Genomic DNA, 27542 nt, shown 5'->3' with positions numbered 1-27542 from the left:
CCTGGAGTTGAAAACACGTTAGCGCATCATGCCAAGAGCGCAGCGAACACGCGCACTTCACCCCCTCGGCGCTTTCGGAGGGGAGGGAAACACATGCCAGCGGCCAGACAGCCTCGGGATGGTTCACACCCTCAAAGGATTTGGAGAAACGGTTTTACAAACACCCACGTTGGCCACACAAGCCGGGAGAGGACAGAACAACAGTGGAGTGACTGCACCAGGAAGTTGCACCTAACGGCTGAAAGCACCGGAAAAAGAAGGACGGGCGTCACCTACTTTAACTGCCATTATCTGCCCACTTGGTTTGTGGACCATTTTGTTGACGGAACCGTAAGCTCCTCGTCCGATTTCTCCAAGGTCCTTCAAGTCCTCCGCGGTGAAATCCCAGTGCTGCTCAGGAGAGATCTTCAGTTTTCCCGACGATTCGATGCTGTGTGTTCTCAGCCTCTCTCTGTTAAAATACCGGGAAGCAATTGTGCCACATTTTAAACAGGTTTGGACTTTTTTTCTGATAGCTAGCACTGATGAACGCGTGGGAAAAAACACGGTCTGACCTCCAGGGTTTTCGAGGGGTTTTTTTTTTTTTTGCTTTGTTTTGTTTTGTTTTTGTTGTTGTTGTTTTTAGTGGGTTGTTTTTGTTTGTTTTTGTTTTTTGTTTTTTCTGCATCGTCTTCTTTTTTTTGACACACTGACTTCATTAAGGAAGGCCTAATTTAGGGAGTCAATGATCATAGCTTTAAGAGGATTCAGAAAACCAAGGTTCCATTGACTGAAGAAAGTAATTCTATAGACTCGTGAGAGCTTTCTCAAACCTTTGCAAAACTGCATTGTTAAATGCAGACGCCCAGGAGTGACAGACCTCATTTCCAGAAAGTTCTTACCCAACCTTACCCGACATTAATACTCCAGGCCCTCAACCTGTGGCACAGGCACTCCCAAACTTTGGTGCACATTAGAATTTCCTGGCGAGATTCTTAAACTCTGGATGCCCAGGTTACCATCTCATAGCAATTAAATCAGAGTATCTGGGGGCAGGAGTCCAAAAGACCCAGTATTTTTAAAGATCCCAGGTGACCCCAGCAGAGTTTGGGAACTAACACCTTACCATACTGCCCTGTCCCTGTCCCTGTTTATGCCATGCTGGGGTAGGGGATGGGTTACATAAATAGCCAGCAGGCACTAAGAGAAAAACTCTCATGTATTATTCAAACTTGAACCTCTCAGTCTTTGTTCACAGATATAGCAACGAGGTGAAAACTAAATGATTCATGGACAAAAGGACCCACTCCTTACAGATTTCCATTACATTCTAAAACCATCTCCAAAATTCCAACCTGGAGATCAAAGGATGAACTTGTAACCATGCTTTGTAAAAAAGCAAATCCGGGGCGCCTGGGTGGCTCAGTCGGTTAAGCGTCCGACTTCAGCTCAGGTCATGATCTCGCGGTTTGTGGGTTCGAGCTCCGCGTTGGGCTCTGTGCTGACAGCTTGGAACCTGGAGCCTGCTTTGGATTCTGTGTCTCCCTCCCTCTCTGTTCCTCCCCTGCTCTCACTCTGTCTCTCTCTCTCACTCTCTCAAAAATAAATAAAGATTTAAAAAATTAACAACAACAAAAAAAGCAAATCCAAAATGAAAAATGGGAAAACCACCTCATGGGTGTCTCTTTCTCCCCTGCCCCCACAGATCAATGCAGTAATGAACTCTATCAAGCCAGGGAGGGCAACAGGCCAGAAAAAGATTCTTGAATATCATTGATATTTTTCTTCAATTTCATACGAAATGGTCAGACTCTCTTTAAAATCTGATCAGGTAATACAAGCAAGAAAAGTTGACATGCTTATTTCTTTTACTTCTTCCAAAATACAGAAATGTTTTCTCAGGTTACTGGAACTGATTTTTGTAGCTACTTTTAAGGTTCTCAAAATATTCAGAATTTTAAAATCACTTCCCCAGAATTCCCACATATACTAGTATTCATAATTACCATGCTTCAAGACTGTAGTTCAAAGACTAATACACTTTGTCTAAGTAACCACTTCGGGAAACCACATTCCCAATGCCAGATTCCAGGATCATAATAAGTCATACTACCAGCTTTTCTTCACGCAAATTCTTGTCTTGTTTATGACATATTTTCACCAACCAAACCTAGTGACGAACTGTCTTAGTAATCTTTTTCATGATGCAGAAGTATCCTAACGTAAAGAAGATTCGTTTTTGGGGCGCCTGGGTGGCTCAGTCAGTGAAGCGTCCAACTCTTGATTTCGGCTCAAGTCATGATCTCACAGTCTGTGAGACTGAGCCCCACATTGGGCTCTGTGCTGATGGTACAAAGCCTGCTTGGGATTCTCTTTCTCCCTCTCTCTCTGACCCTTCCCTGCGTGCACACGCTCTCCCTCTCTCTCAAAATAAACCAATAAGCACTAAAACAAAAAGAAGAAGAAAGAAAGAAGCAAGGAAAGAAAGAAACAAAGAAAGAAAAAGAAGGTTCATTTGTAATGATCATTGTTCTCCGATCACTGGCAAGTAAACACCATCCCTATGGCTCAGTGTAATCACTGGTGAAACGTCCAGCAGTGGGCAACCGCTGAGCATAGCTGAAAAACAGTTAAAATTACATGTAAATTGGAAGCAACGTGTTTTAAATTATTCGCTAATTTATGGGACATGGTAGACAGGCTCAAAGGTGATCTCCGCGATCTGTACATCCCTGGGGTTCCCATCGTTGTGTAGGCTCCTCTCTCTGAGTGTGGACAGGACCTATGACCTGCTTCTAACCAAGAGAATGTGGCAAAAGACATCATTCTCATGAATACATTGTGTCATACAGCATTCCTGAGAAATGAAAGGAGTGTTTCATTACTACCTAAATCACAGAATAGCAAGTTATAATATTACCTATTGAAAGATCAAATTTCAGAATTATGGAGTAGCTCTTCTAATAATGTCGCTTACTGTAGCCTGCTGTGTAGTTTCTGGAGAAGGTCTCTCTCTCTCTTTTTTTTTTTTTTAAAGGGAACACCTGTAGATTGACACCTACGGGGTACAGGTTATCTTCTTGGACTAATGTAAATGTTCAAAAACTGAGTACACAAGTCTGAATACAGGAAAGTACACAACTCTGAATACAATACAACTGAACTGTACAGTGTAAGGGGTGAATTCTATGGGATGTGAATTATATCTCAATAAAGCTGCGAAGACAGAAGATGGAGGGCAGAATGTGGTCACCACCCACAGTCCATTTTCTCAGTTAGACTGGAAAAAAGTTGTGGAAACCACAAAAAAAACATGCTATGGTTATGCCATCATGAAGGTGTGTTCATGGAGTCTTTGCTCCTACCAGGCTGGAAACCTTTCCAGCAAAACTGAATCAATTTCACAGCTATTGTTTTAAGAGTTAGTGGCTTCCAAAGAAGGACTGGATAGAGATACAGCGCTGTAGTGACCACACGTGGAAGCCTGGCCTGACCCTTTACCCTCACACTAGAGCAGTCAACCAGTGAAGCAACTGTACCGAGTGCCCGAAACCTTAGTGGTGGTTTTCTATGGAGGCAAATGTGTCAATCAAGATTTAAGTGTTACTTCTGTTAGGCATATCAGAAATTCCCAGTCATTTCATTATTAATTTCTTACCTGAAAATTAGTTCAGCTCAACTCCACAAATCTGTAAGCAATCCCCAATGGCTTTCTCTGCCTCATCAGTAACTAAGTTCAGCCTATGACCTTTTCTTTACTCTTATATTCAGCCTTCTAAAATGCATGGTAAGTGCGGTCCACATGAGCAATTCTTAACCCAGACATCTTACCCATTCCCTCTGTTGGGCCGTATTCAAGAAACAAGCAAGCGATGGAGGTTCCAAGTCTCAAACTAACCCAAATCTCATACAGAAACACAACCCCAGCCCCATATCTACCCACCTACGCAGAAAAGTCCCTAAGAAAATCGGTAACGTTCTCCTCTGGATCTAGAGGTCTTCAACATGGAAACAAATTTTAATAGTTTTTGTTGTAAGAAGACCTGTAATTAGACAATCAAGTGATACACACTCCAGTTAACAAGTGAGCTATACGCTTACATATTTAATGCCTACAGATCACAAATCAGATTTAAAGAGTACCCCTCTTGAATACAGTATTTCCAACAGGATGTACTTGGGGATAGATCTCAACACCAGGGAAGCGGTTTAGATACAGACTGATGTCACCATAAAATATTTTCTCTTATATAAAGGGAAGTAGGAGTTGAGTGGCAATAATAAACCTTGGTGATATCTACAGACACCAACATGAAAGATTAAAACCTAAAAAGAAAAAAAATGGATCCATTTTATTAACCAATTTGAATCAAACTTGAAAAAAATCGGTTCGTGGACACAGTGCATCTTACCACCAGATTCGCTAATTAACGTGAATGGACTGGGTCCGCGTCCCCTGCAGTCATATCATCATGTTCCAAAGACTATGCTCCCTGGCCTTGTAAAGGGATGCCGTATGAATGACTGAAAAAAATCAGAGGTTCTAGGCCTTCCCTCTTCTACTCTTTCAGGGAACCCTTATTCCCCTGCCCCCCAGGCTTCATCTTTCCACGGAGAGGGATCTGGTGTCTCACCTGAGCCCTTACGGGCTGACCAGAGAACACGAATAAAGAAACTGAACACACTCAGGTCAAGTCCTCTCTTTTGAAACCAGCCTTCCTACACGGAGGGTACGGATGCTCTGGGTATCCCTCTGTCATGCATTATGAGAGGCTGCCACTCACAGGATGGGGAAGTCTAATTACATGAGGCCACGAGGAGGAGTCAGCAAACTATTCAGGTCTCAAATGCAGAGCTACATTTCTCATTTTGTCAAGAATAAGACAGGGGTAGGGGCTCCTGGGTGGCTCAGTCAGTTTAGCGCCTGGCTCTTGATTTCTGCTCAGGTCATGATCTCACAGTTCGTGAGATCAAGCCCCATGCCGGGCTCCGTGCTGACAGTACGGGGCCTGCTGGAGAGTCTCTCTCTCCCTCTGTCTCTCTCTCAAAATAAAGAAACAAGCATTTATCAAGGATAAGACAAATCTTACCATCTCTCTCAATTGGTGCCCAATACAAAGGGAATGAAGCCTTTTCCGCTTTTTAACTAGACTTCTAGAGAACCAAAAACCAAGATTTTCAAACATTTTCACAAAGTATTAGACAGTAATAAAACGAAATGCAATCGTGCAATTCCTAGGGTTCAAAGAAAATATAGCAATTTCAAGGTGACCTCAGAGCCTCCAGACACCAAGAATTTCACCGCTTTGCAGCTAACCCTATAAACTAAAGTCAATTCCCTTTGGCCCCCTTGTACAAGTGCTCAGAAAGACAAAAGACAAATACTTTTGGTGACCTGAGTCATAGCTGTAGCTTCAAAGTCCCAGTTTATTCCACTTCTAGAAAAAGCTCACCCAGAGTCTCAAAGGCAACAAGGAGATCACGTGCAGTCTGCTGACTGCAATTTCTGTCCTAAGATACAATTTCTGGGGGCACCGGGGTGGCTCGATTGGTTGAGCATCTGACTCTCGATTTCGGCTCAGGTCAGGATCCCAGGGTCGAGGCAGCAAACCCCGCACCAGGCTCCACAATGAACATGGAGCCTGCTGGAGAGCCTCTCTCTCTCTCTCTCTCTCTCGATCTCTCCCTCTCCCTCTCCCTCTCTCTCTCTCTCTCTCTCCCTCTGCCCTCCTCCCCAGCTTGCACTCTCTCTCTCAAAAATAAAAATTTTTAAATTTTAAACGTTTTAAAAAAATTTTTTTAAAGATATAATTTCTGTCCTAACTAAATAGCAGGCCTAGAGAAGAAAATAATAAAAAATAAAAAAATAAAAAAAAATAAAAAATAAAAAAATATATATATATATATGAATAGCAGAAAACACACTCATGGAGAGAAAAGGTTTCCTGACTCCTAAGCTACACTCCTAAGGGGAAGAAAGGTTTCCTGACTTTCCCTGGAATACCGCTTTCTTGAGACTAAGGGACTGTGTTTTATCAGCAATGACTTCCAAATCTCTCTCATTTTCCCACTTCTCCGTGGATGATTTTCTACCGAGTATCCTTAGCTGCTTTCAGTGAATCCTCCATAGGATTCCGCCTTCAAGCACCTGATGATCCATCCGGGGAACTGAGCCAGCAGCCCCCCCCCCCCCCCCCCCGGGGCAATTACCGCCAGCTGCCAGCCAACACCTGTCCTCCTCTTCTCGATAAGGTCTTCTTTATTCGGGGAAACACTACACGCAGCTAAAACACTACACTTCCCAACTGCTATGGAATCACCTGCGCTCCCCCTCCCCCCTTTCTCGCCAAAATTCATGTCAAAGCCCTAACCCCCAGCGTGACTGTATTGGAGACAGGGCCTACAAGGAGATAATTATGTTTAAACGAGGTCATAAGGGTGGGGCCCTGATCGGATGGGACTAGTGTCCTTCTTAGAAGGACCCCAGCGGAGACAGGCTCTCCCCCACCCTCACGCTTGCACAAAGCAGAGGTCACAGAGCAAGATGGCGGCCACCAACGAGCCAAGGGAAGAATCCTCGGGACGAAACCTACCTGGTCGGCACCTTGATCTTCCAGGCCTCCAGAACTGCCAGCAATAGACTTCTGTTGTTGGAGCCACCCAAGCTGTAGTATTTTGTTATGATGGCCCAAGCGGATGGAGAAGGCAAACTTCCTTGTGGTTAGAGGCAGTAGGATGAATGCAGTATTTGAAAGGAGCTGAGCTCGGGCACCTGGGGGCTCAGTCGGCTCAGGTCATGATCTCGCGGTTCGTGAGTTCGAGCCCCACGTCAGGCTCCGTGCTGACAGCTCAGAGCCTGGAGCATGTTTCAGATTCTGTGTCTCCCTCTCTCTCTCTCTCTCTCTGCCCCTCCCCTGCTGTGCTCGCTCTCTCTCTGTCTCTCTCTCTCTCTCTGTGTCCCAAAAATAAATAGATAAAAGGAGGTGACTCAGCCAGAAGGAAGGTCATGGGTTTTTTCTTCTCTTTCTCCCCCTTCTGGTTCTTGTTGCCTGGAATACTGGTGAGGACTGGAGTTCCAATCACCCTCAAGTCCCTTGAGAATAGAAACCATGTACTGAGAATGAGGGAGAAGAAAATTACGGCTCTCTAGACTCTGATGACCGTGAAGCCATTTCACCAACCCTACGCCTACCTATCTCCAGACAACATCTCCAGAAAGAGAAATAAACTGTCTTACTTAAGCCGCTTTCTGTCCTCACCGCTGATGCTGTTGATATGCAAACTCATTTCCGGTTAATGCAGCCCCCAAGGACATCTTATTTCCCAGTGATTGTCCCGGGAGGAGGTCCCTAGCATCTGGCAGTGGTGAAGAGGGAGGGAACAGGTGGAAGTCTGGTCACGACAATGACTGGGAAGTGCTATGAGCACTTAGTGGCTGAGGGTCAATGATGCTAAAATGGTTTCAAGTCCACAGACCAGTTACAAACAGGCCAAGAACACTTCCCTGAATAAAGTCCTTAACTCTGGCATCCCTCATTTCTTCCAGCCAGCCCTAATCATCCCTGTTCCCAGCGACTAGCAGTTCCAAACTCTAGGGCAAACATGCCCAGACAGACAGACAGACATACACACACACACACACACACACACACACACACACACAGAGAGAGAGAAACCGACACAGATACTGTGGGCATCACAAATAAGTAGAATATGTGTGTTTTCTTTTACAAAACATGCAAAATGAGGGGTAGAATGAATCCACGCAATACAGACCTTATTAAGACGCAAATGCGATATAAGAAAATTATTTTTTGAAATAAGGGGGACATCTTGTTACATGAAAATCTGAAAGCTGTCATTTCTGAGCCCACATGTTTGCAGTGAAGTCCTTTAGTGTACCCTCTTTGATCACCGACCCTCTGGACAGAAATGACCACTTTGTCTTTTCACTACTTACTGAACACTGAATCATCACTACTGCGTTTTCACTACCATCCTTTCACCGATTCGGACTGATGTGTACAAGTTTCTAAAATCCTACAGATTCCCCTCCCCCCCCCCCAAAAAAAATAAAAAACTGTGACATGATGTTCCAGAGCATTCCTGAGACTGGAACTGGGAAAAGCTTTATTTCTATCTAAAGCGTCCAATAAAGCTGCCCGGCTTTGCACATAGGTGGGTGGACTTGTTCTTTGGAGAAATATAGCCAGCACAGCCATGGCTACCTGGGATGTCTCTAGTTCATCTTCCACCCCTACCCTCTGCTAAATCCAGAGGGCACCCTTCTGTGCTAATTCAGCAGCAGGATAAGTACTCGGACAAACGTAAAGGGTATAGGCTAAACTGTTAAGCGAGTGCCCACAGAGCCCCGTCCACAGTGCCCTTTTCCCTCACGCCCACCTAAAAGGTGATCAGGGGTGAGATCACTCTTTTAAGCCGCAGTGTGGTTTCTTACTCTTAGAGTTGGACTTTTTTTTTTTGCCACTTGGCGAGCAAGTGTCTCTTCCTTGGTTAAGTCCCTGGGAGAACACCCCTGCGCCCTCCTGCCAAAGCTTTGTTTTCCTGCTGCTGCTTCTGCTAAGAGTTATTAGTATATGTTATTAACTTATCGACTGACTCTTGGTCCTGCGCTGTAAATATTTCTCCAGAGCGTGTTTACCTTCCCATTCTATTTATGAATTTATACCTGTAAAACATTCAGAAACGTGCATGCTCTCAAGTCGATCGTGCCATTTCACTCTGCCCCGCAGTATCATTCAAGTTCACTTCCGTGTGCAAAATGGACTTCCTTCCACCACTGCCTTTCCAGCTTCCTGCCAATGCCTTATTTTCTCACCTATCACCTAATCAATAATCCTGTTCCCTATTTATCCAAATTTGCTCTCCCCTCGAGATTTGCTGGGGGCGCCAGGGTGGCTCAGATGGTTAAGCGTCCAACCTCGGCTCAGGTCATGATGCTCCACAGTTCGTGGGTTTGAGCCCCGTGTCGGGCTCTGTGCTGACAGTGTGGCGCCTGCTTGGGATTCTCTCGCTTTCTGTCTCTCCCCACTCTCACTTTTTCTCTCTCTCAAAAATAAACTTAAAAAAAAAAAACTTGCTGATCCTTTTTTATAAACATCATGATGTCTTCTACTGTATTAAGAATGCCGTAAAGTGCCGCGTTCAGAGATGCTTTCTCAAAGTCAAGAAGACATTGCTTCCTAGTTCCAGAACGCTTGCTCCCGTCTCACAGGGAGGATACGTGTGGCACTCACGCTTGGGCCACTGTGGAGCATCAGGGACACAGACTTACTCTCACACTTGAAACAAGTAAAAAAACAGACAAAGTCTGAGATGGTCTTGAAGACACTGGACGTCAGGCATCAAAGGGCAGTGAACACCGAGAGGCAAGAAATACACACGGTGAGCCTACGGCTGTCCCCAGCTTCCGGTCTGGAGGGGTCCACACACTGCGAGGGGACGGGGGACCAGGGGGACCGAGGCACCTCCTGGCAGTATCCTGGTGTTGAGCAGACAGATCTGGGTGTCTGAGGAGACCAAGGTAGCCAGAGTCTAAGAAGCAGAGTTCCGGGATAAGAGAGCGCTGCACAGAAAGAGAACCCCACAGATAGGCACGGAGCCCTCCTTGGTCAGCACGCTCTTACAAAGAAAGACCCTACACTCGCCTGGGGAAAGAACCCCCCAAAAGGATTAGAGGGAACAATGCCCAGGCTGGAGCGGTACTCAGAACACCCACCAAAGCTGGTAAGCAAGAGTCAACAGGATCCAGCTGTTTCCAAGTAACTTAACCAAAGATTCGTAGGAATGCAAAAACACCTGGCACCCAAAGTCCGGCCTGCAATCTAAAACTCAGCAAGGATGCAGAGAAGCAAAATAAGATGGCCCAAAATGAAGAGAAAGATCAACCAATTCTAACTGAGTCAGAAATGGCGAAGATGCCAGAATTAGCAAAGACAATGAAACTGTGCTTACGACTCTATGGTGTGTGTTCGAGAAACTGAAGGGCAGACGAATACATCGGACAGATGTGGGATATACAAAAAGCAACGAAACCAAACGTCTAGACAGAAAAGCTAGAACAGGTCAGGAGGAAACTTTGGGGGTGGTAGGTATGTTCACTAACCTGCCTGGAGTGGTGCTTTCACAGGGTATACGCACGTCAAAACTTCCCAAACTGTACACTTTCACTACATGCAGTTTATTATATGTCAACTATACCTAAGTAAGATTGATGGGAAAGAGAGAAAGAGACTGTCTTTGAGCCTCACTCTCCTTGTGGGAAAGGGATTTGTCCATCCCGTGTCTATATGTTCAAACCCTGTCTGTAGTTCAAGGCCCCGGGGCTCAGGGTATTCCCAATCAGAGCACGCACTGCTCCAGAGGCAAATTCTCTCTTGATGTCCTTGTCCTCGAATTCCATACTCTTCAACGGACAGCAGCAAATCTAAGAATATAATCCTCAGTCTATTTTGCTACCACTACCCTTCTCTGCGTCCACGCTGCCCAGATGAAATGTACCTACATCCATGTGGCCTCCCTCCCCCGTTATTTTCTGGGACTTGCTAGTCAGGGGGGGAAGGCCTTGGGGTGGGGGAGGCACTCTGTCTCTTAAACTAATGGTTCAGAAGAGGCCACATTTTCTCCTGCGGTCTGTAGGAATGCCCTAAGAGAAATCCTCGGTAAATCTCTTCTTGATTCCTGTAGAGCCTCCACGTGGGATTGTCTTAATTTTCTGTGTTTCATATATCCATCCTTGCTTCTTACTAAATAGTTTAGCAGGATGCTGCTTCTCCTACAAATCTGAAATTGCTTTTACAAAGTCAGAACATTAGTTCCTGAAGCAAGTAACGGAGGACCAAGAATCTTAATCCCTTTTCATTCATAACCTGTAGCTAGCTGTGTGAACTGTCTTGTAAACTATGGAACATTCTCAAGCGCACCTTTATTATTCTGGGGCAGGGTGGGCATTTACCCAAACCAGTCAATGAGAAAAAAAAAAAAAGATTTTATAGATTTATCTACAGACACAATCTAAAGATTCATCAACAGACACACTTAGGAACACAGGCTATTTTATATAATATACCTACTTGAAACAGAGGGTATTTTTGAACCTCCTACAGTGCTTACATTTTAGCTTGTGTGGATTGTGATCAAACCAGCTTAATTTAATACCAGTCTAGGCTGCAGACCTTAACTCACTCTACTTCCTTATGTATACTCTAGGTGCCTACAGAAAAATAAAAAGGTAAATATCTAATTACAGTTGAATCTGGATCTTGCTGTGAAGAGAAGCCAAAGCACACAACTCAACATGTGTGCTAGTGAATGCACAAAATAGCCTGTGAAAGGAGGAAAGAAGAAAACATTCTTCATGCCCCCAGCTTCCGGACATCTCCGTTTGGGTTTCAGATGCACACAGTCACAGACTAACAGAATCGTCCAGGCTTGTCCTTCAGAAAACCCTGCCTGGAGGTCCTGGATTGGGTCCAGTGCTCTTCCTCAGCACCCACATGTGCTAAAATCAGGAAACACCCAGTCCGGGGCCCCTGGGTGGCTCAGTCAGTTAAGCGTCCGACCTCGACTCAGGTCATGATCTCGCGGTTTAGGAGTTTGAGCCCCACATCCGGCTCTGTGCTGACAGCTCAGAGCCTGGAGCTTGCTTTGGATTCTAGGTCTCCCTCTCTCTGCCCCTTCCTCCCCAAAACTAAACATTAAGAAAAAAAATTGGGAGGCCTGGGTGGCTGAGTCCGTTTAGCGTCCGACTTCAGCTCAGGTCATGATCTCACAGTCTGTGAGTTTGAGCCCCGCATCGGGCTCTGTGCTGACAGCTCAGAGCCTAGAGTCTGCTTCAGATTCTGTCTCCCTCTCTCTCTGTGCCTCCCCCACTCACACTCTGTCTCTCTCAAAAATAAACAAACATTAAAAAAAATTTTAATTAAAAGAAGAAAAAAGAAAAAAAAAAAGAAATACCCAGTCCATGGCAAATTCCTGATCTGCAGTCCCAGCAACGTTTTCTTTAAAGTAGATTAGGTTAGTTTGGTACTTCTTCTTAGTGAGCCCTATTGTGGGTCCACATCTAACCGTTTGTGCTTAATTCTTCTGATAATTCCCTCTATCGAGTCAAACTCAGAGGTCTCCTTTGAAGGGGCACAGGGGAGGATACAGGCAACAGGCCAGGGTCCCTCAAGTCGCAGAACAAGGAGGCTTCTGTCCGCAGCTCGGGCACCCGGGCTGGAATCTCCTGTCTACAACCTGATTCTTCACCATGGGCGTGTATCACTTCTTAAACGTTCCCAAGTACTCCCCAATCTGCCTCAGGAAACATCCCACGGGAGCAAGGACACCGTGGCTTACTGATAGGAGGGGGACACCGCAGACCTCTCCTGCCCAGGCCAACAGCTCCCGTTCTCCCACAACGACACACACCGCCCACCCGGAGTCCGGTCTCCAGTTCACAGCTCTGTCCACCGGCGTATCCACTCCACGCCGCGGCTCCTCCGCTCGCTAATCAAGTCTACTTATCTTCAAGCACACACACGTACTCCCCACTGCCGTGATCTGGACAGGACTCTAATTCCCCAAAGCTCTGATTCTTCTGGGACCAAAATGCCAAATCCACTGTGTTGTTTCTCGGGGGCGGGAGCCAAGGAGAGACTGATAGGAGGCACTAGGCCCTGCCCTTCGTCAGCTTCCCGCAAATGTGGGGGTACTTTTTCTCCCAGATATTCTGAGACTATCTCTGCCCGGCGACTTCCCTTTGCATCACAGAGGCTGTCTGCTCCGATTTCAACTACGTCTCCACCACTCTGTTCTTGAAAAGTGAACGGAACGTCCTCTCCAGCAGGTCACGTCTATCACAGAGCATATGCTCCACGGGTTTCCAGAGGACACTTGCCAGGAGCCAGTCAGTCATTTTTTTACTTAGGTAATTTCTACACCCAATGTGGGGCTCGAACTCACGACCCCAAGATTACTACAAGTCGCGTGTTCTTCCGAATGAGCCAGCCAGGCGCCCTAAGGAGCTAGCTACTCTTATCACAAAACGTGGTCTGAGAACCCAAAACCCATTTCTCCAATACCACATGCACTGGGCTCAACTGGGGTCCCCCAACAACAGATTTATCCACCTCAGAAGGTGACCTTATCTTTACAGATACAATTAAGATAAAGATCTTGAGGAAAGGTCATCCTGGACTTGGGTGGGCCCTAAATATATTGGCAAGTGTCCTTATAAGAGACAGACAGGAAGACAGAGACACAGGGAGACACAGGGAGGAAATCCAAGCAAGGACAGAGGCGACTGGGGTCCTGCCACCTCCACCCCAGGAATGCCAGGAGGTACCAGGGCTGGAAGAGGGAAGGAAGGATCCCCTCCAAAGCCTGTAGAAGAAGCATCACCTTGCCAACACCCTGATTTCGGATTTCTGGCCTCCGAAACTGCGAGAGAATACATTTCTGTCGTTTTAGTCTACCAAGTCTGTGGCAATTTGTTACAGCAGCCGTAGGAATCCAATACACCATCTAAACCACGAGTCAAAAAACTTCTTCTGTAAAGAAACAGATGAACATTTTAGGCATTGCCAGCCCCTCTCTGTAGCAACTATGCGACCAAATGGGTGTGGCTATGTTCCAATAAAACTTTATTTATAAAAACTAGCAGCAGGGCCACATTTGGCTCCGGAGCTGTAGTTTGAGTACTACGGGAGTACTCAACTGTAGTTTGAGTACTAAATGAGACCTATCATTCAGACGATCTCTATCACATCTACTTGTTTTTCATATCCTTCCTCTTTCAACTTTATAATTATTCTCTGGAAGATAAGAAACTCCAGTAATGCACCCAAATCTTATAGTTTCATTTTCAAAATTTAAGCTCAAGATACATTTCAGGCTCTTTCTTAACCCTCACGGCCCCTCCTCCCCCCTACACACACATACACACACACACACACACACACACACACACACACAAATCAACAGGCAGTGGAATTGGGGGTCTGTAACCCATCCCTGATTGTCTTGCCACACACATAAATAAGTACACTAAAGAGGCAGCAGACCTCCATGCCTTGGGCATCCTTCCTATCTACGTATCCTTCCGAAAATGACAGCTAATTACCTGAACACATCTCTTCCTCCTGGGCATAAGAACTTGATCCCCCAACCGTGCCAGTGCCTACAGATTTTCCTTTGATAAATAAACATCTCCTGGTGCCCAGAACCTTCTATTATCTAATTAGGCATGTTTGAAGGCTTGAAGCATGTTTTCTCCTCTTCTTTCATGATCACATCCTTCCCCTTCATTTATCTTACTCTTGATTTCCTCCCAACGTTATCAAACATGTCTTTCTCTCCAAATTACTTATTCCTCCTTTTGCCCTGTAAGCAGCCTTGATTTTATCAAGCCGACGTACTCTAAAATGCCTCAAGCTGCTTTAATGCTCTCCTTGGCACATATACATGTATATATAACTAGCATTCCTCCTAAGACAGGAAAATAAATAGAACACATACCCTGCACACCACTGCAACCGTTCTGTGTCCGTACTGTTAGCATCTCTAGATGAATACTGCTTTATGCATCCTTCTGCAATGCAGCTCTGTTAATTCCGGAAATTTCCACAGTAAACCCGGTCTGTCAGTTGCCATGGAAACTGTCTGCTTCCTGCCACTACTAACAAAATGAGTATGTTTGCTAAGACCTAAGATGAGGCAAAGGGAAGAACTGGAAAGGAAGGAAGGAAGGAAGGAAGGAAGGAAGGAAGGAAGGAAGGAAGGAAGGAAGGAAGGAAGGAAGGAAAGATGTCCAAAAGAATTGCTCAAACACTCCAAATATAAATTTTCAAATTCTGATATTCATATGCAGTGAGGAGAAGACACTAATGACACAGATCTGCAGTGCCTTGAGCAGCACTGACATAGGGAGGAGAAAGCAATTTCCCACCACTAAGGAAAAGAGTAAGATTAGAGAGTATAAGACAAGCATCCACAGTGGCATCCTGTGGCTACAGGCAGCATATTCCCTACGAGCTGATGGCGTGTCAGCTGTACTCAGCGTTTACCATTAGCACAGTTTCTCTGGGCGGTGTTTCTTACACACAAAAGTTGAGAAAGCTGCCTTAGCTAAACCAACAGGTTACCAGTTTTCCTAAGATCCTCTCCCTGTCTGGGCCCCCATCTCCACGGGCGGCTACCTAACGCCTTTTCCCCACTAGTATGGAAGAAATCAGGGTCCTTACATGCAGATGTCAGGAGCAGGCATCGAGACAGCCACCTTACGAGGACTCTCAGAATATTAGGCACAGCTGACCACAATCGCTCCCACCTGCCCCTGGAAAAATTGCATGTCATGTTTCTGTGACATCACATGGAACGATCTGCTGCCTACCTCTCAAGCGTCTTTGTTTTCTCTGCCTGTCGCTTCTCTGCTGTCCAACCTCGACATGTTAGATTTCCTCGGGGCTCAGCCCTGGATCCGATTCTCTCATCGAGATACACTCTCTCCCCGGACAACATCAGCATCTACATGCCGACAGCTCGCAGCCTTTAATTTCCAAGCTACCCCGTCTTCTCTAGGTACCAGACTTCCATTTTCAACACCACAGTGGGTGCTGTATTTACCCCTTGATCTCGCAGGATATTTCAGGGGCATCTCAAATCTGACATACCTCAAGCTGAACTCCTGTTCTTCTGTGCCGTCCCCCACAGACACTCCGCGGCCGGTGGGCCCATTTCAGCAATGGCAGCTGAACCCATCATTCAACCCACAATTCTGGAAGTGACCAGGGACACTTTCCCATTTTTGCCACCGATATTCAAATTGTTTCTTGTTTTTGTTAATGCTTCCTTCAAAATTCCTTCACAAGCTCCATTTCCCTGTATGTCCCTGTCATCAACTAATATCATCACCCATCATGCCATAGCCACACTACCACCGCCTCATGAGGACTCCTGAATTCCTTTCTTGCCTCTCCACAATACATACTGCACACAGCAGCCAGGGTGATCGCACTGGGGTGTAAATCAGATGGTGCCACTCGCCTGCTCATAACCCTTCGTTAGCTTCCCACTCCCTTTGGGTTTTTCTTTTATTTTTAAGTGTATTTATTTTGAGAGAGCTAGTACGAGAAGGGGAGGAGCAGAGAGAGAGGAAGCGAGAGAACCAGAAGCAGGCTCCTTGCACTATCAGTGTGGAGCCCATGGTGGGGCTCGATCTCACGAGCCGCGAGATCATGACCTGAGCCGAAATCAAGAGTCTGTCACTTGAATGACTGCGTCACCCAGGCGCCCGCACCAACTCGCAAATGCCATCCCAAGTGGTTACCTACAAGGCCACATGTGATCGGGCCCGTGACTCTCTCTCCACCCTTAAATGCACTTCTCGTTTTCTGATAAAATTGGCATCTCTGTTTCCCTGAAAAGCTGAATCTTTTCCACCTTGATACGTTGCCTCTTCAAATACTTGCAATTCCCTGCACTTGGAATGCCCTCAGCAGCCCCCTTCCCCAAATCTAGTAACAACCTGCCCGGGCTCAGAAGCCTTCAGTGACAACTTGTTCGTCTCCATGCTGAATCAAGCCCCTCATACGCTCTCAGCTGGCCCTTTTCCTGGAACAGCATGAATACTACCTATAATTACACACACACACACACACACACACACACACACACACACACACACACTGAATGTGTCATCCCAACACCTAAAGCTTCATTAAGTAGCAGCAGAATCTCCTTTTTTTCAACATGAAATACCCAGTGTCCACCGTAGTATCTGGCAGATGGTGGCATTCAACAAACAGCTGCTGAAAGTCTAATAGAACGTGCGTGGGGTTGGTCTCTGACAGCTACCAAGTCAGCTGCTCATAAAGCTCCGAGGCACTCCCTGGACTCTAGGAGACACCCCCGTAACCTAAGCTCCCCCTCGTTTTACATCCACTCAAACCCCAAGACATGGAGGAACACACCACTGACATCTGACTTCGGCAGCTCCTAGGTCAGGACAGAGGCGACGGTAACCGTCCGCGTGAACCTACAATGCTTCTCTGGTCGATGGTCCCCAACCACAGGCAATGTTGCACTCGTACCTCAAGGGTCACATGGCCACATCTGGACATTCCCTGCACTTGAAACAACTAGGTGGTTGTTCCTACTGGGGGGGAGGGGAGTGCTATACTGGCATCTGGTGGGGGGAAGCCAGAGTTACCGGGAAGCATCCTACAGTGCGCAGCCCAGCCTCCTGCCTCCTACACCAAGAACTATCCCGTCTAAAGCGTCAATAGCGCCAAGGTGGAGAAGAAACAGCTACTCCCACAGTCTTGGAAGATAGGAGTAGGGCCCAAAACTGTCAATCTGGGCACCTGTCTGGCTCAGTCGGTGGAGTGTGTGACTCTTGATCTCAGGGTTGTGAGTTTGAGCCACATGTTGGGTGTAGAGATTACTTAAGAGCTTAGGAGGGGCACCGGGGTGGCTCAGTCAGTTAAGTGTCTGACTCTCGACTTTGGCTCAGGTCATGATCTCATGGTTCAAGCCCCGCGTCAGGCTCTGTGCCGACAGTGTGGAGCCTGCTTGGGATTCTCTCTTTCTGCCCCTCCCCTACTTTCTCTCTCTCTCTCAAAAGAAACATTAAGAAGAAAATTTAGGGGTGCCTGGGTGGCTCAGTGAGTTAAGCATCTGACTTTGGCTCAGGTCATGATCTCGCAGTTCCTAGGTTCAAGTCCTGTATCGGGCTCTGTGCTGACAGAGCCTGGAGCCTGCTTCAGATTCTGTGTCCTCCTCTCTCTCTGCTCCTCCCCCACTCACCCACTCTCTCTCTCTCTCTCTCTCTCAAAAACAAAACATTAAAACAATTTTTAAAAATTGTAAACAAATAAAATCTTTAAAAAATATTTCTATATATAACATTTTACCAGCACAAAGTTGTTTTTTAAAGCATTATTTTTAATTAAAAAATGAAGGGGCACCTGGGTGGCTCAGTTGGTTAAGCATCCTACTTCAGCCCAGGTCATGATCTCACGGTTTGTGAGTTCGAGCCCCACGTCGGGCACTGTGCTGACGGCTCAGAGCCTGGAACCTGCTTCAGATTCTGTGTCTCCTCTCTCTGCCCCTCTCCCGCTCATGCTCACACACACTCTCTCTCTCTGTCAAAAATAAATAAACTTAAAAAAATGAAAATAATCTAAATGGTTATCAGTAAGGAACTAATTACATAATTACATAATTGGTATATAATTACATAATACATCAATTCAAATGTAATGAAAGAAAAAACTGATTTCTGAAAATGAATGTGCTAATTTAGAAATACATTTTCAAGATGTACTAAGTGAAAAATCAAGCCACAAAGTAGGGTACTAAATGGCTTTTTGAATAAATATTTTCAAGAATTACATAAATTATTATATATTTTGGTATTTGAACAAGTTTTTCTATAAGGACATACTACACTTAAAAGGGTTTTATCTTGGGGCGCCTGGGTGGCTCAGTCAGTTAAGCGTCCGACTTCAGCTCAGGTCACGATCTCACCGTCCATGAGTTCGAGCCCCGCGTCGGGCTCTGGGCTGATGGCTCAGAGCCTGGAACCTGCTTCTGATTCTGTGTCTGCCTCTCTCTCTGCCCCTTCCCCGTTCATGTTCTGTCTCTCTCTGTCTCAAAAATAAATAAAAACTTTGAAAAAAAGTTAAAAAAAAAAAAAGGGTTTTATCTTTAGAGAGAACTACATACCAAATGAATTCTTTCACCAGAAGCATATACCACTCATTTTTTAAACGGTAACATGAACTTTCTGGATGGTAACATTATGAGCCATTTTGATTTTCTTCTTTAAACTTTTCTGAAAGGAAGGATGGAAGAAAGGAAGGAGACAGACTTGTAAGTGGTCTTTTTATTTATTTATTTATTTTGAGAGAAAGAGAGCATGAGCAGGGGAGGGACAGAGAGGGAAAGAGAGAGAGAATTCTAAGCAGGCTCCACACTCAGCTCAGAGCCTGAAAGGGGCTCGATCCCACGGCCCTGGGATAACGATCTGAGCTGAAATCAAGAGGCGGATGCTCAACCGACTGAGCCATCCGGGTGCCCCGAGATTTACTTTTTTTAAGTAATCTCTACACCCACTGTGGAGCTCATACTGACAACCCCAGGATCAAGAGTTGCACGCTCTGCGGACTGCACCAGCCAGGCACCGCTCTAGAGCCCAATATAGACAACCTGTCCCCACAATTTTTTCTAGGGGACTCCCGCTATTCAGGGGTACGCTATACCCGCTGTGACTCCACAGATGCTATAGATTAATCTTCAAATTACATTAAAAATTTCCATCTAGGTTTGTCTCAAACATCATGACACGGGAAACCACGTGGGCAGGAATAAAATCCGTCACCATACCGTTTCACGGGCCTAAGAGTTGAATTCAATAAAAACAGTGTTCGTACCCTTACCAAGTGATTGTTGAAACACATACGGGCTTTGAAAACAAAGACAGAAAAACACAGGTACCATTCAATGAGAGTAAATGATAGACTCAGCATTTTTACTGTTAGTCTTCCACCATCTTTTTTTTGTTTTTTAATTGAAGTGTGGTTTCCAAATGAAATGCAGAAATCGTAAGGATACAGTTGGCCGAGTTACCAAACACACACACCCGTGTATCTCACACCTGAACAAGACGGAGAAGATCCCACCACACCAGGAATGCGCCATTCCCGTCCGGCCCCTCCACAGACACTGTTCTGATTTCCATCACTTTGTCTAGTATTTGATACAGATCAAATGAAACAGTGTTCCCTTATGCCTGACTTCTGCTCAGCATTTCTGAAGATTCATCAAGCAGGCTGGGAGCCTCAGTACTTTGTTCCTTTTGGTTGTTGAAAAGTATTTCACTGATTAACATGCCACATATTATCCATTCTTCCATCACGGGATACCTGGGTGGTTTCCAGTTGGAGGGCCATTATAAATTGAGTTTTCATGAACCTTCACATGCAAGTCTTTCTGAGGACACTCTTATCTTAAGTAAATAACAAGAAATAGAATTTGCTGAGTTACGGGGTAGGTGTGCCCTTAAGTGACTATCAAAGATTTTTCTGAGGTGCTTGTGCCATTTTCTACTTCCCCCATAACATATGAGAATTCTGGTCATACGTACTTGTTAATATACTGTGTGGCCTTTCAAATTGTATCCATTCTGGTGGGTATGTAATAACGTAAGATAACAGAAGAAATATATCTTGGTCTCCACTCCCAGCTCCCGGCACAAAGCTTCTCAAACGCTTGTAATTTCAGGGGCACCTGAGTGGCTCAGTCATTTAAGCGTCTGAGTTTGGCTCCGGTCATGATCTCGCGGTTTGTGGGTTCAAGCCCCACATCAGGCTCTGTGCTGACAGCTGGGAGCCTGGAGCCTGCTTCGAATTCTGTGCCTCCTTCCCTTCTCTCTCTGTTCCCCTCCCCCACTCGTGCTGTCTGTCTCTGTCTCTCAAAAATGAAAACATTAAAAAAAAAAAATTTTTTTTAACCCTTGTCATCTCCTAAATGATATGAACACTAGCAGCATAGAGGACATTGCATGGCTCCTGGGAGGGACTGGTCACCAGAAATCCCAAGCCGGGATTAGAAGTTTAGAATTCTCAGGCCCAGCGCCCATCCTCCAGAGAGCAGAGACGGGCTGGAAACAGAGTCCCTGATTCATCTCACCTGTGTGACAAAGTCCCCACAAAATCCCAACAGGAAGGGGTTCCAAGGGCTTTCAGGCCGGTGAACACGTGCACCCCAGGAAGGAGAGGAGATGTACACCAGCTCCTCAGGAACTCTGGTGCCTGCAACCCTTCCAGACCTCTCCCTGGGTATCTCTTCATCTGGCTGTTCGTCCGTATCCTTTCGGTAAACCTAGGCGCCACCCCTGTCGCTCTCTCTGGCTCTCACTCTCTCTCTCAAAATAAATAAATAGACTTAAAAAAAAAAACAGAGAGACCACACCAAGAGCTCAGTGGAAGGAAAGAAGGAAGGAAGAAGAGAAAAGAAAAATAAAACCAAAGCAGAAAAGTGAGATCTGAGACACTGGGGGAAAAGCCCACTCTGTGGTCACCCACAAAGGAAAAACCAGGTCACATTCCGAAGCTCAGAACCGTCATGGCACATAGGTTCTTAACAGTAACCCTGCAAGTCCGGAAGCCTGGAGCAGCACCTTCCAACTCTGAAGAACAATTTCTACCCCAGAATCCTAAGACCGACAAAGCTATTAATCTAGCAGGAGGGTGAGATAAAGGCATTTTCAGACATGCAAAGACCCCAAAACCCTACTTACTAGGAAAGAACACTTATCTCAGGAAGCTGTTGGAAGATATACTCCCTCAAAATGGAGGGAAACTAAATCACAATGAAAGAAAGAGAAAGAGAAAGAGAAAGAAAAGGAAAAGGAAAGAAAAAAAGAGAAGAGAGGGGAGGGGAGGGGAGGGGAGGGGAGGGGAGGGGAGGGAAGGGAAGGGAAGGGAAGGGAAGGGAAGGGAAGGGAAGGGAAGGGAAGGGAAGGGAAGGGAAGGGAAAGAGGGGCAGCTGGGTGGCTCAGTCGGTTGAGCATCTGACTCTTAATTTCGGCTCAGGTCATGATCCCAGGCTTGTGGGACTGTGCCCTACATCGGGCTCTGAGCTGACAGCACAGAGCCCACTTGGGATTCTCTGTCTCCCTGTCTCTCTGCCCCTCCCCTCCTCGCTCTCTCTCTCTCTCTCAAAATAAATAAGCACTAAAAAAAATACACCTCTGAAAGAAAGAGAGAGAGAGAGAGAGGCGGGGGGGGGGGGAGGGAGGACATGACTCCCAAAGACAGGGAATCAAAATCAGATTTTGATCAGGAGAGTAATACAGGCATTCACAAACCACTGCCAACAGCCATGAAGCAGGCCTAACATGCAACCACTCCAGATTACAGCAAGATTAGGGATGATAGACAACTCTTAAAAAGAAAGAAAAAAAAAAGAAAAAAGAAAAACACTGAGTGATCATCTACTCTTTCATGATGAGAGGAGATTCACGGTGAACCATTAAATGAGGCAATTATTAATTCTGAGGAAAACGAATCTGCTCAAGATCAGTAATGTAATCACACTCAGTGGTAAGTAATAATAAAAAAGAACACTCTGAAAAGATAGGATGTTTCCTTTAAGCAGCTTAATTCCTTATTCATAGTTAAGTTTCCAGAAACATGCCCGTAACACGAAGGCAAAGGACCTCTATAACACTCTGAACTGAATCGGAACCCCGTCTTGCTGCCTTATCAGAAACAGTTGGAAAGCTCAGGAAAAGCAAAACAAAAAACAAAGCAAGACAAAAAACACAAAAAACAAAAAACCTAGGCATTTCTTTAAAGAACACAGTTCTACAGCTCTATAGGTTAAAAAAAACCAGGGACACCTTTCAATGTGTGCCTAAGTCTCTGATTCAAGAAACAAGATGCTTGAAAATGCCAAAACTAAATTCATCTTTAGTAAACAAGCAAGTCAGCACGTTTACTATTAATTTCTTTAAATGAATATTCCAGAACTAACTTCAATATCTCAGCTATACACATCCAGCTTGAGGAAAATTATACTAGTGAATCTCCAGGTGGGGGGGGGGGGGGGGGGACGACACACAGAGAATCAGTCCAACCACAGCTATGACCACTATGCTCAGTTGAAAATCACATCTCCCGTGAAACACTAACTTTAGGAAATGTGCCACAACCATCAGGTGCACCGAGGTAGGATGTGGGACTGAGGAATAGATTGCATGCCTCTGAACTTTAAGAAGTACAATAATGCAAGTTCTAGAAGACAATCTCACACGACAGGATTATTTACTAGAGTCAAAAGGTAGAAATGCCTACATGTCCATCTGTATGAACGGATAAACAAAATGCCGTATATAAATACAACACTATTCAGCCTTGAAAAGGAAATTCTGGGGCGCCTGGGTGGCTCAGTTGGTTAAGCGTGTGACTCTTGGTTTTGGCTCAGGTCATGAACTCACGGTTCATGAGTTCGAGCCCCGCATTGGGCTCTGTCCTAATGGCTCAGAGCCTGCTTGGGATTCTCTCTCTCTCTCTCTCTCTCTCTCTCTCTCTCTCTCTCTCTCTCTCTTCTCCTTCCCCGCTCATGTTCTCTTTCTCTCTCAAAATAAATAAAACTTTAAAAAGGGGCGGGGGGGGAGGATTCTGACACACATAACATGGATAGAGTGTGAAGACATTATGTTGAGTGAAATAAGCCAGACACAAAAGAATAAATATTGTATCATAACTCTACTTATATGAGGTACCTAGAGTGACCAAATTTAGAGACAAAGTAGAACCAAGGCGGTCAGGAGGAGAAACGTGGAGTTAGCGTTTAATGAACACAGTTTCAATTGAGAAGATGAAATCGAGTCCTGGAGATGGATGGCAGTGATGCCTGCACAAAAATGTGAATATACTTAATGCCCCTGAGCTGCACATTTGGAAATGGTTAAGATGCTAAATTGCATGTTATGTATATTTGGCACGGGGAGTCAGAAAGAAAAAGTTTCCAGCAGTAAATCTAAACCAGCCAAAAATTAAAAGATCCCATCATATTCAATACATTGGTGTTTTAAATTTTGGAGTACTAGTTTGTAGCTATAAATATTTCTACCACGACGGCCATTTTGTGAAAGTACTCCAGCACAGAAGTTACTAGGCCTGCATCAAAAAATGTCAGAGATGGGGGAAAACTTTGCAGCTCGTGTAGACTCATGGTTTTCACACTTAGGAGCTGAGCAGAGATGTCCCAGGGACTGTTTTGGAGAAAGGACGGGCAAGACTACAGAGACCTCTCCCAACTCACACACACTTAGCCCCCCGGGCTTTTCCATAACCTCTGATTTGAAGAAAGCACACACCTGGGTGAATTCTTACCCTCCCTGCCCCAATTTACCATGTACAAGAATGGAAGTCACTATGCGAATTCAACACCTGAATTGCGATCAGAGTGCCACATGACACATTCAAGGTCACAGGGATAATGATGATGTAAGGATAGAAACCAGGTCTTCCAACATTAACTAAAATGGTTAATCCAAAATAATAAAGTTTAAAAGACAAAGTTTCCACAATTTAACCAGCAACAGTGGCTAGATGATTTATTTTTTATTATTTATTTATTGTGGGGAGAGCGTAAGCAGGGGACGGGTAGAGAGAGGGAGACCAAGGATCCAAAGAGGGCTCTGCGCTGACAGGCTGACAGCAGTGAGCCCAATATGGGGCTCAAACTCATGAACGGCAAGATCATGACCTGAGCTGAAGTTGGACGCTCAACTGACTGAGCCACCCAAGTACCCCCACAGCTACATAATTTCTAATTGCTACTCTATGCTTTACTGTAAAGCTCTACTGAGTAGGTTTACCATGAAATGACAAACACCACTAGCTATTAACTAGCTTTAAAACTTCTTTCAAACGACTCCTAGTGTCCCATAGCACAAACTGAGCCTTTTAACATTCAAATGTCATAAAAATAAATGAGATCCCAGAGACCTTCTTGGTCTCAACAAAGAGATTCTTTTAAACGTGGAATATATGGTTTCAAACCGCTTAGCTCAAGCCCCCAAATATATCTGTACTCGGCATTATTTCTAATATGTATTCTTTTGAGCTAGTGTTTCTTCTTGTACAATTCTGATATGTTGTGAGGATAAAAGGGCTGTTCTTTCAGGAAAACAATTGTATTTGGTGCATTCTCAGTGGTTCTGTGCTCGACGAGCACTCACACATTACTCAGTGCGATGGAAGCAGAGACCTCACAAGAGAATATCTACTGTTGTCGTGTCCGATTTATATACAGAACATGACTGTAGCACAAGCCTGCCACATTTATAAGAACACCGTGGGGTATCAGAGGGGGAAAAACCTACACTTCCTGTTCAGGTTTCTCCTCACTCTCAAAGGACGCACAAGAAAAGTACAATTTAAAAAAAAGGAAATAAACGATGAAGAAACTGAGAGATTCCAGCAAATTTCTGAAGGTCTGAAAGCAGACACAAATGTGTAGACAAAGCAAAACTAATCACCTCTAAAAGAAGGGACTCTAGTTTCAAAGACATCAGTCAATTGTAGTACAGGACCTTGTTTAGATCCTGCTTCAAAGTATTTAAAAAAAAAAAAATGATGAAGTAATTCACTGACATGATGATATTAAAGATTTATTCTACTGAATGTAATAATGGTATTGTGACTGTGTTTTTATAAAGGAGTCCTTTAGGGCACCTGGGTGGCTCAGTCGGTTGAGCGTCCGACTTTGGCTCAGGTCATGATCTCACGGTCTGTGAGTTCGAGCCCCGTGTTGGGCTCTGTGCTGACAGCTCGGAGCCTGGAGCCTGCTTTGGATTCTGTGTCTCCCTCTCTCTCTGTCCCTTTCCCACTTGTGCTCTCTCTCAAAAATAATTAAAAACATTCCAAAAGAATTTTTTAAAAAAGAAGTACATCTTGAAATACTTATAGATAGAATAACATCTGAGGTTTGGTTAAAAATAAGGAAGGTGGAGAAATAGATAAAAACAGTATTGGCCACATTAACCACTAAAACTTCTATGTATTTGTCATACAGATAAATACATACAGATTCATCTATAACTCTCTACTTCTAGATATGCTTGTAACTTTCCATAATAAGGGGTAAAAAAAAAAAAAAAAAAACAGTAATAGGGGCGCCTGGCTGGCTCAGTCAGTAGAGTGTGCAACCCTTGATCTCAGGGCTGTGAGTTTGAGCCCCATGTTTCAGATTACTGAAAAGTAAAATCTTAAAAGAAGAAGAAGAAGAAGAAGACAACGACGACGATGACGACTTTCCTTGTGGGGGAGGAACAGTAATAGAGAAAACGACCACCTGTAACACATTGGGAGGGAAACACTCAGCAGAGAGGAGAAATAAACAATAGTCCCAAAAGAATCATAGAGAGGATCCAAAGTTGGAAGGTATGAATGCCTAGAAGCAGAAAAGTTCATTAAAATTCTTTCTGTAAGAAAGGTCCAGTTGGTTCCTCCTTTTCTCTCTACCTCCCCCACCCCCCCAAATGGGAAGAGAGCATGTCTTTAAAGAAAATAAACATGCTATCTGAGGAGAAAAAGGCCTCTAATGGTGAATGTTGGCTCTACTCACTCTGGCATCTGAATATTCCTGGCCTGACAGCCAGTTCTCACACCATTCACAGAATACTCACCTGTATCAGAGCGACCCATCAGCCTTCTAATTTCCTCACTCTCAACTATCAATGGACAACCAAGAATTACAAGACACATGTAAATAAACTAACACAAAGAAGAAAGACAAAGGAAAATAAAACTGACACCCTGAAGAAATGGATTGCCAAGAGGACAGAAAAGAACCTTAAAATTCCAGATAAAGTAGGTGTGCCTGGGTGGCTCATCGGTTAAGCGTCCGACTTCGACTCAGGTCATGATCTCGTGGTTTGTGGGTTCGAGCCCCATGTCAAGCTCTGTGCCAACAGTTCCAAGCCTGAAGCCTGCTTCAGATTCTGTGTCTCCTCCTCTCTCTGCCCCTCCCATGCTCATGCTCTATCTCTCTCTGTCTCTCAATAATAAATAAATGTTAAAAAAAATTTTTTTTAATTCCAGATAAATTAAGAATAAGATACTAAAGATGGCTCAGTCGTTTAAGCATCCAACTTCGGCTTAGGTCATGATCTCACGGTTCGTGGGATCGAGCCCCGCATCGGGCTCTGTGCTGACAGCTCAGAACCTGAAGCCTGCTTCAGATGCTGTGTCTCCCTCTCTCTGACCATCCCCCGTTCATGTTCTCTCTCTCTCTCTCTCAAAAATAAATAAAACATTAAAAAAAAAAAAAGAGTAAGATACAAAGAAGAAGCCACAATCCACTCATGGAAATTAAAATCAAATGCCAAAATAGAAAATTTCATAGAAGGATCAGTAAATAAGGGAAATCTAGGATACAGAAAAAGAAAACAAAAAGATAAAAAACACATGAAAGAAAAATCAAAGACCCAGGAAATTCAAAAGGTCCAACATCCAAACAACAGGAGACTAGGAAATACATGAAGGAATTGATCAAAACAAAAGCAGAAATTTTCTCAGAAACAGATACCTGAACTAAATAAAATGGTTCCTCCATGCACAGAAAGATGATCCAGACCTAGATAGATCTTCATATAACTATAGAACAGCAAGAATAAAGGAAAAAAATGCTAAAAGTTTCCAGTGATAGAACTAGGTAATCTACAAGTAACATCTGTGCTATAATTAAACAGACTACACACAGTCTCCAAAACTTATCTGTACTTACACTCACCAGAATGTCATTCTCCCTTCTCTGCCCATCTTTCAAAACCCAATTCAAATCTTGCTTCTTTGTGAAAGGTTTCACCAAGTTGTTTATCCGAAAGTGATCTTATCCCCTCCTGCACCATTCATTTGACATTCAATCTGTATTACTTTATGCCTCATTTCTTGAATCTCTACAGCCAACTGTTATTTCTTAGAATTTTATTTGAACTGTTGGTTCCCAGAAAATAAGGACACAGTTTTAAAATTTTAAATCTT

The 27542-nt window shown here is 44.6% G+C and overlaps 1 protein-coding gene across 3 annotated transcripts in view; it reads right to left on the bottom strand.

Moving 5' to 3' along the window:
• MAP2K4 (mitogen-activated protein kinase kinase 4) overlaps nt 1–27542 on the bottom strand; it is a 137866-nt gene that overhangs the window by 69493 nt on the left and 40831 nt on the right. For 2 of the 3 annotated variants that reach the window (XM_027047464.2, XM_027047465.2), the window contains one exon: nt 277–451. In XM_027047464.2, coding sequence (XP_026903265.1) covers nt 277–451 — 175 coding nt within the window. Of the gene's footprint in view, nt 1–276; nt 452–15224; nt 15263–27542 lie in introns of those variants that run through there. The other variant, XM_053212426.1, reaches the window with a different exon arrangement.

This window comes from Acinonyx jubatus, chromosome E1, assembly GCF_027475565.1.
Source record: "Acinonyx jubatus isolate Ajub_Pintada_27869175 chromosome E1, VMU_Ajub_asm_v1.0, whole genome shotgun sequence".
NCBI classification, from domain to species: Eukaryota; Metazoa; Chordata; class Mammalia; order Carnivora; family Felidae; genus Acinonyx; species Acinonyx jubatus.
The sequence above is the reverse complement of the archived record's forward strand: the minus strand, read 5'-3'. Positions and strand labels throughout refer to the sequence as shown.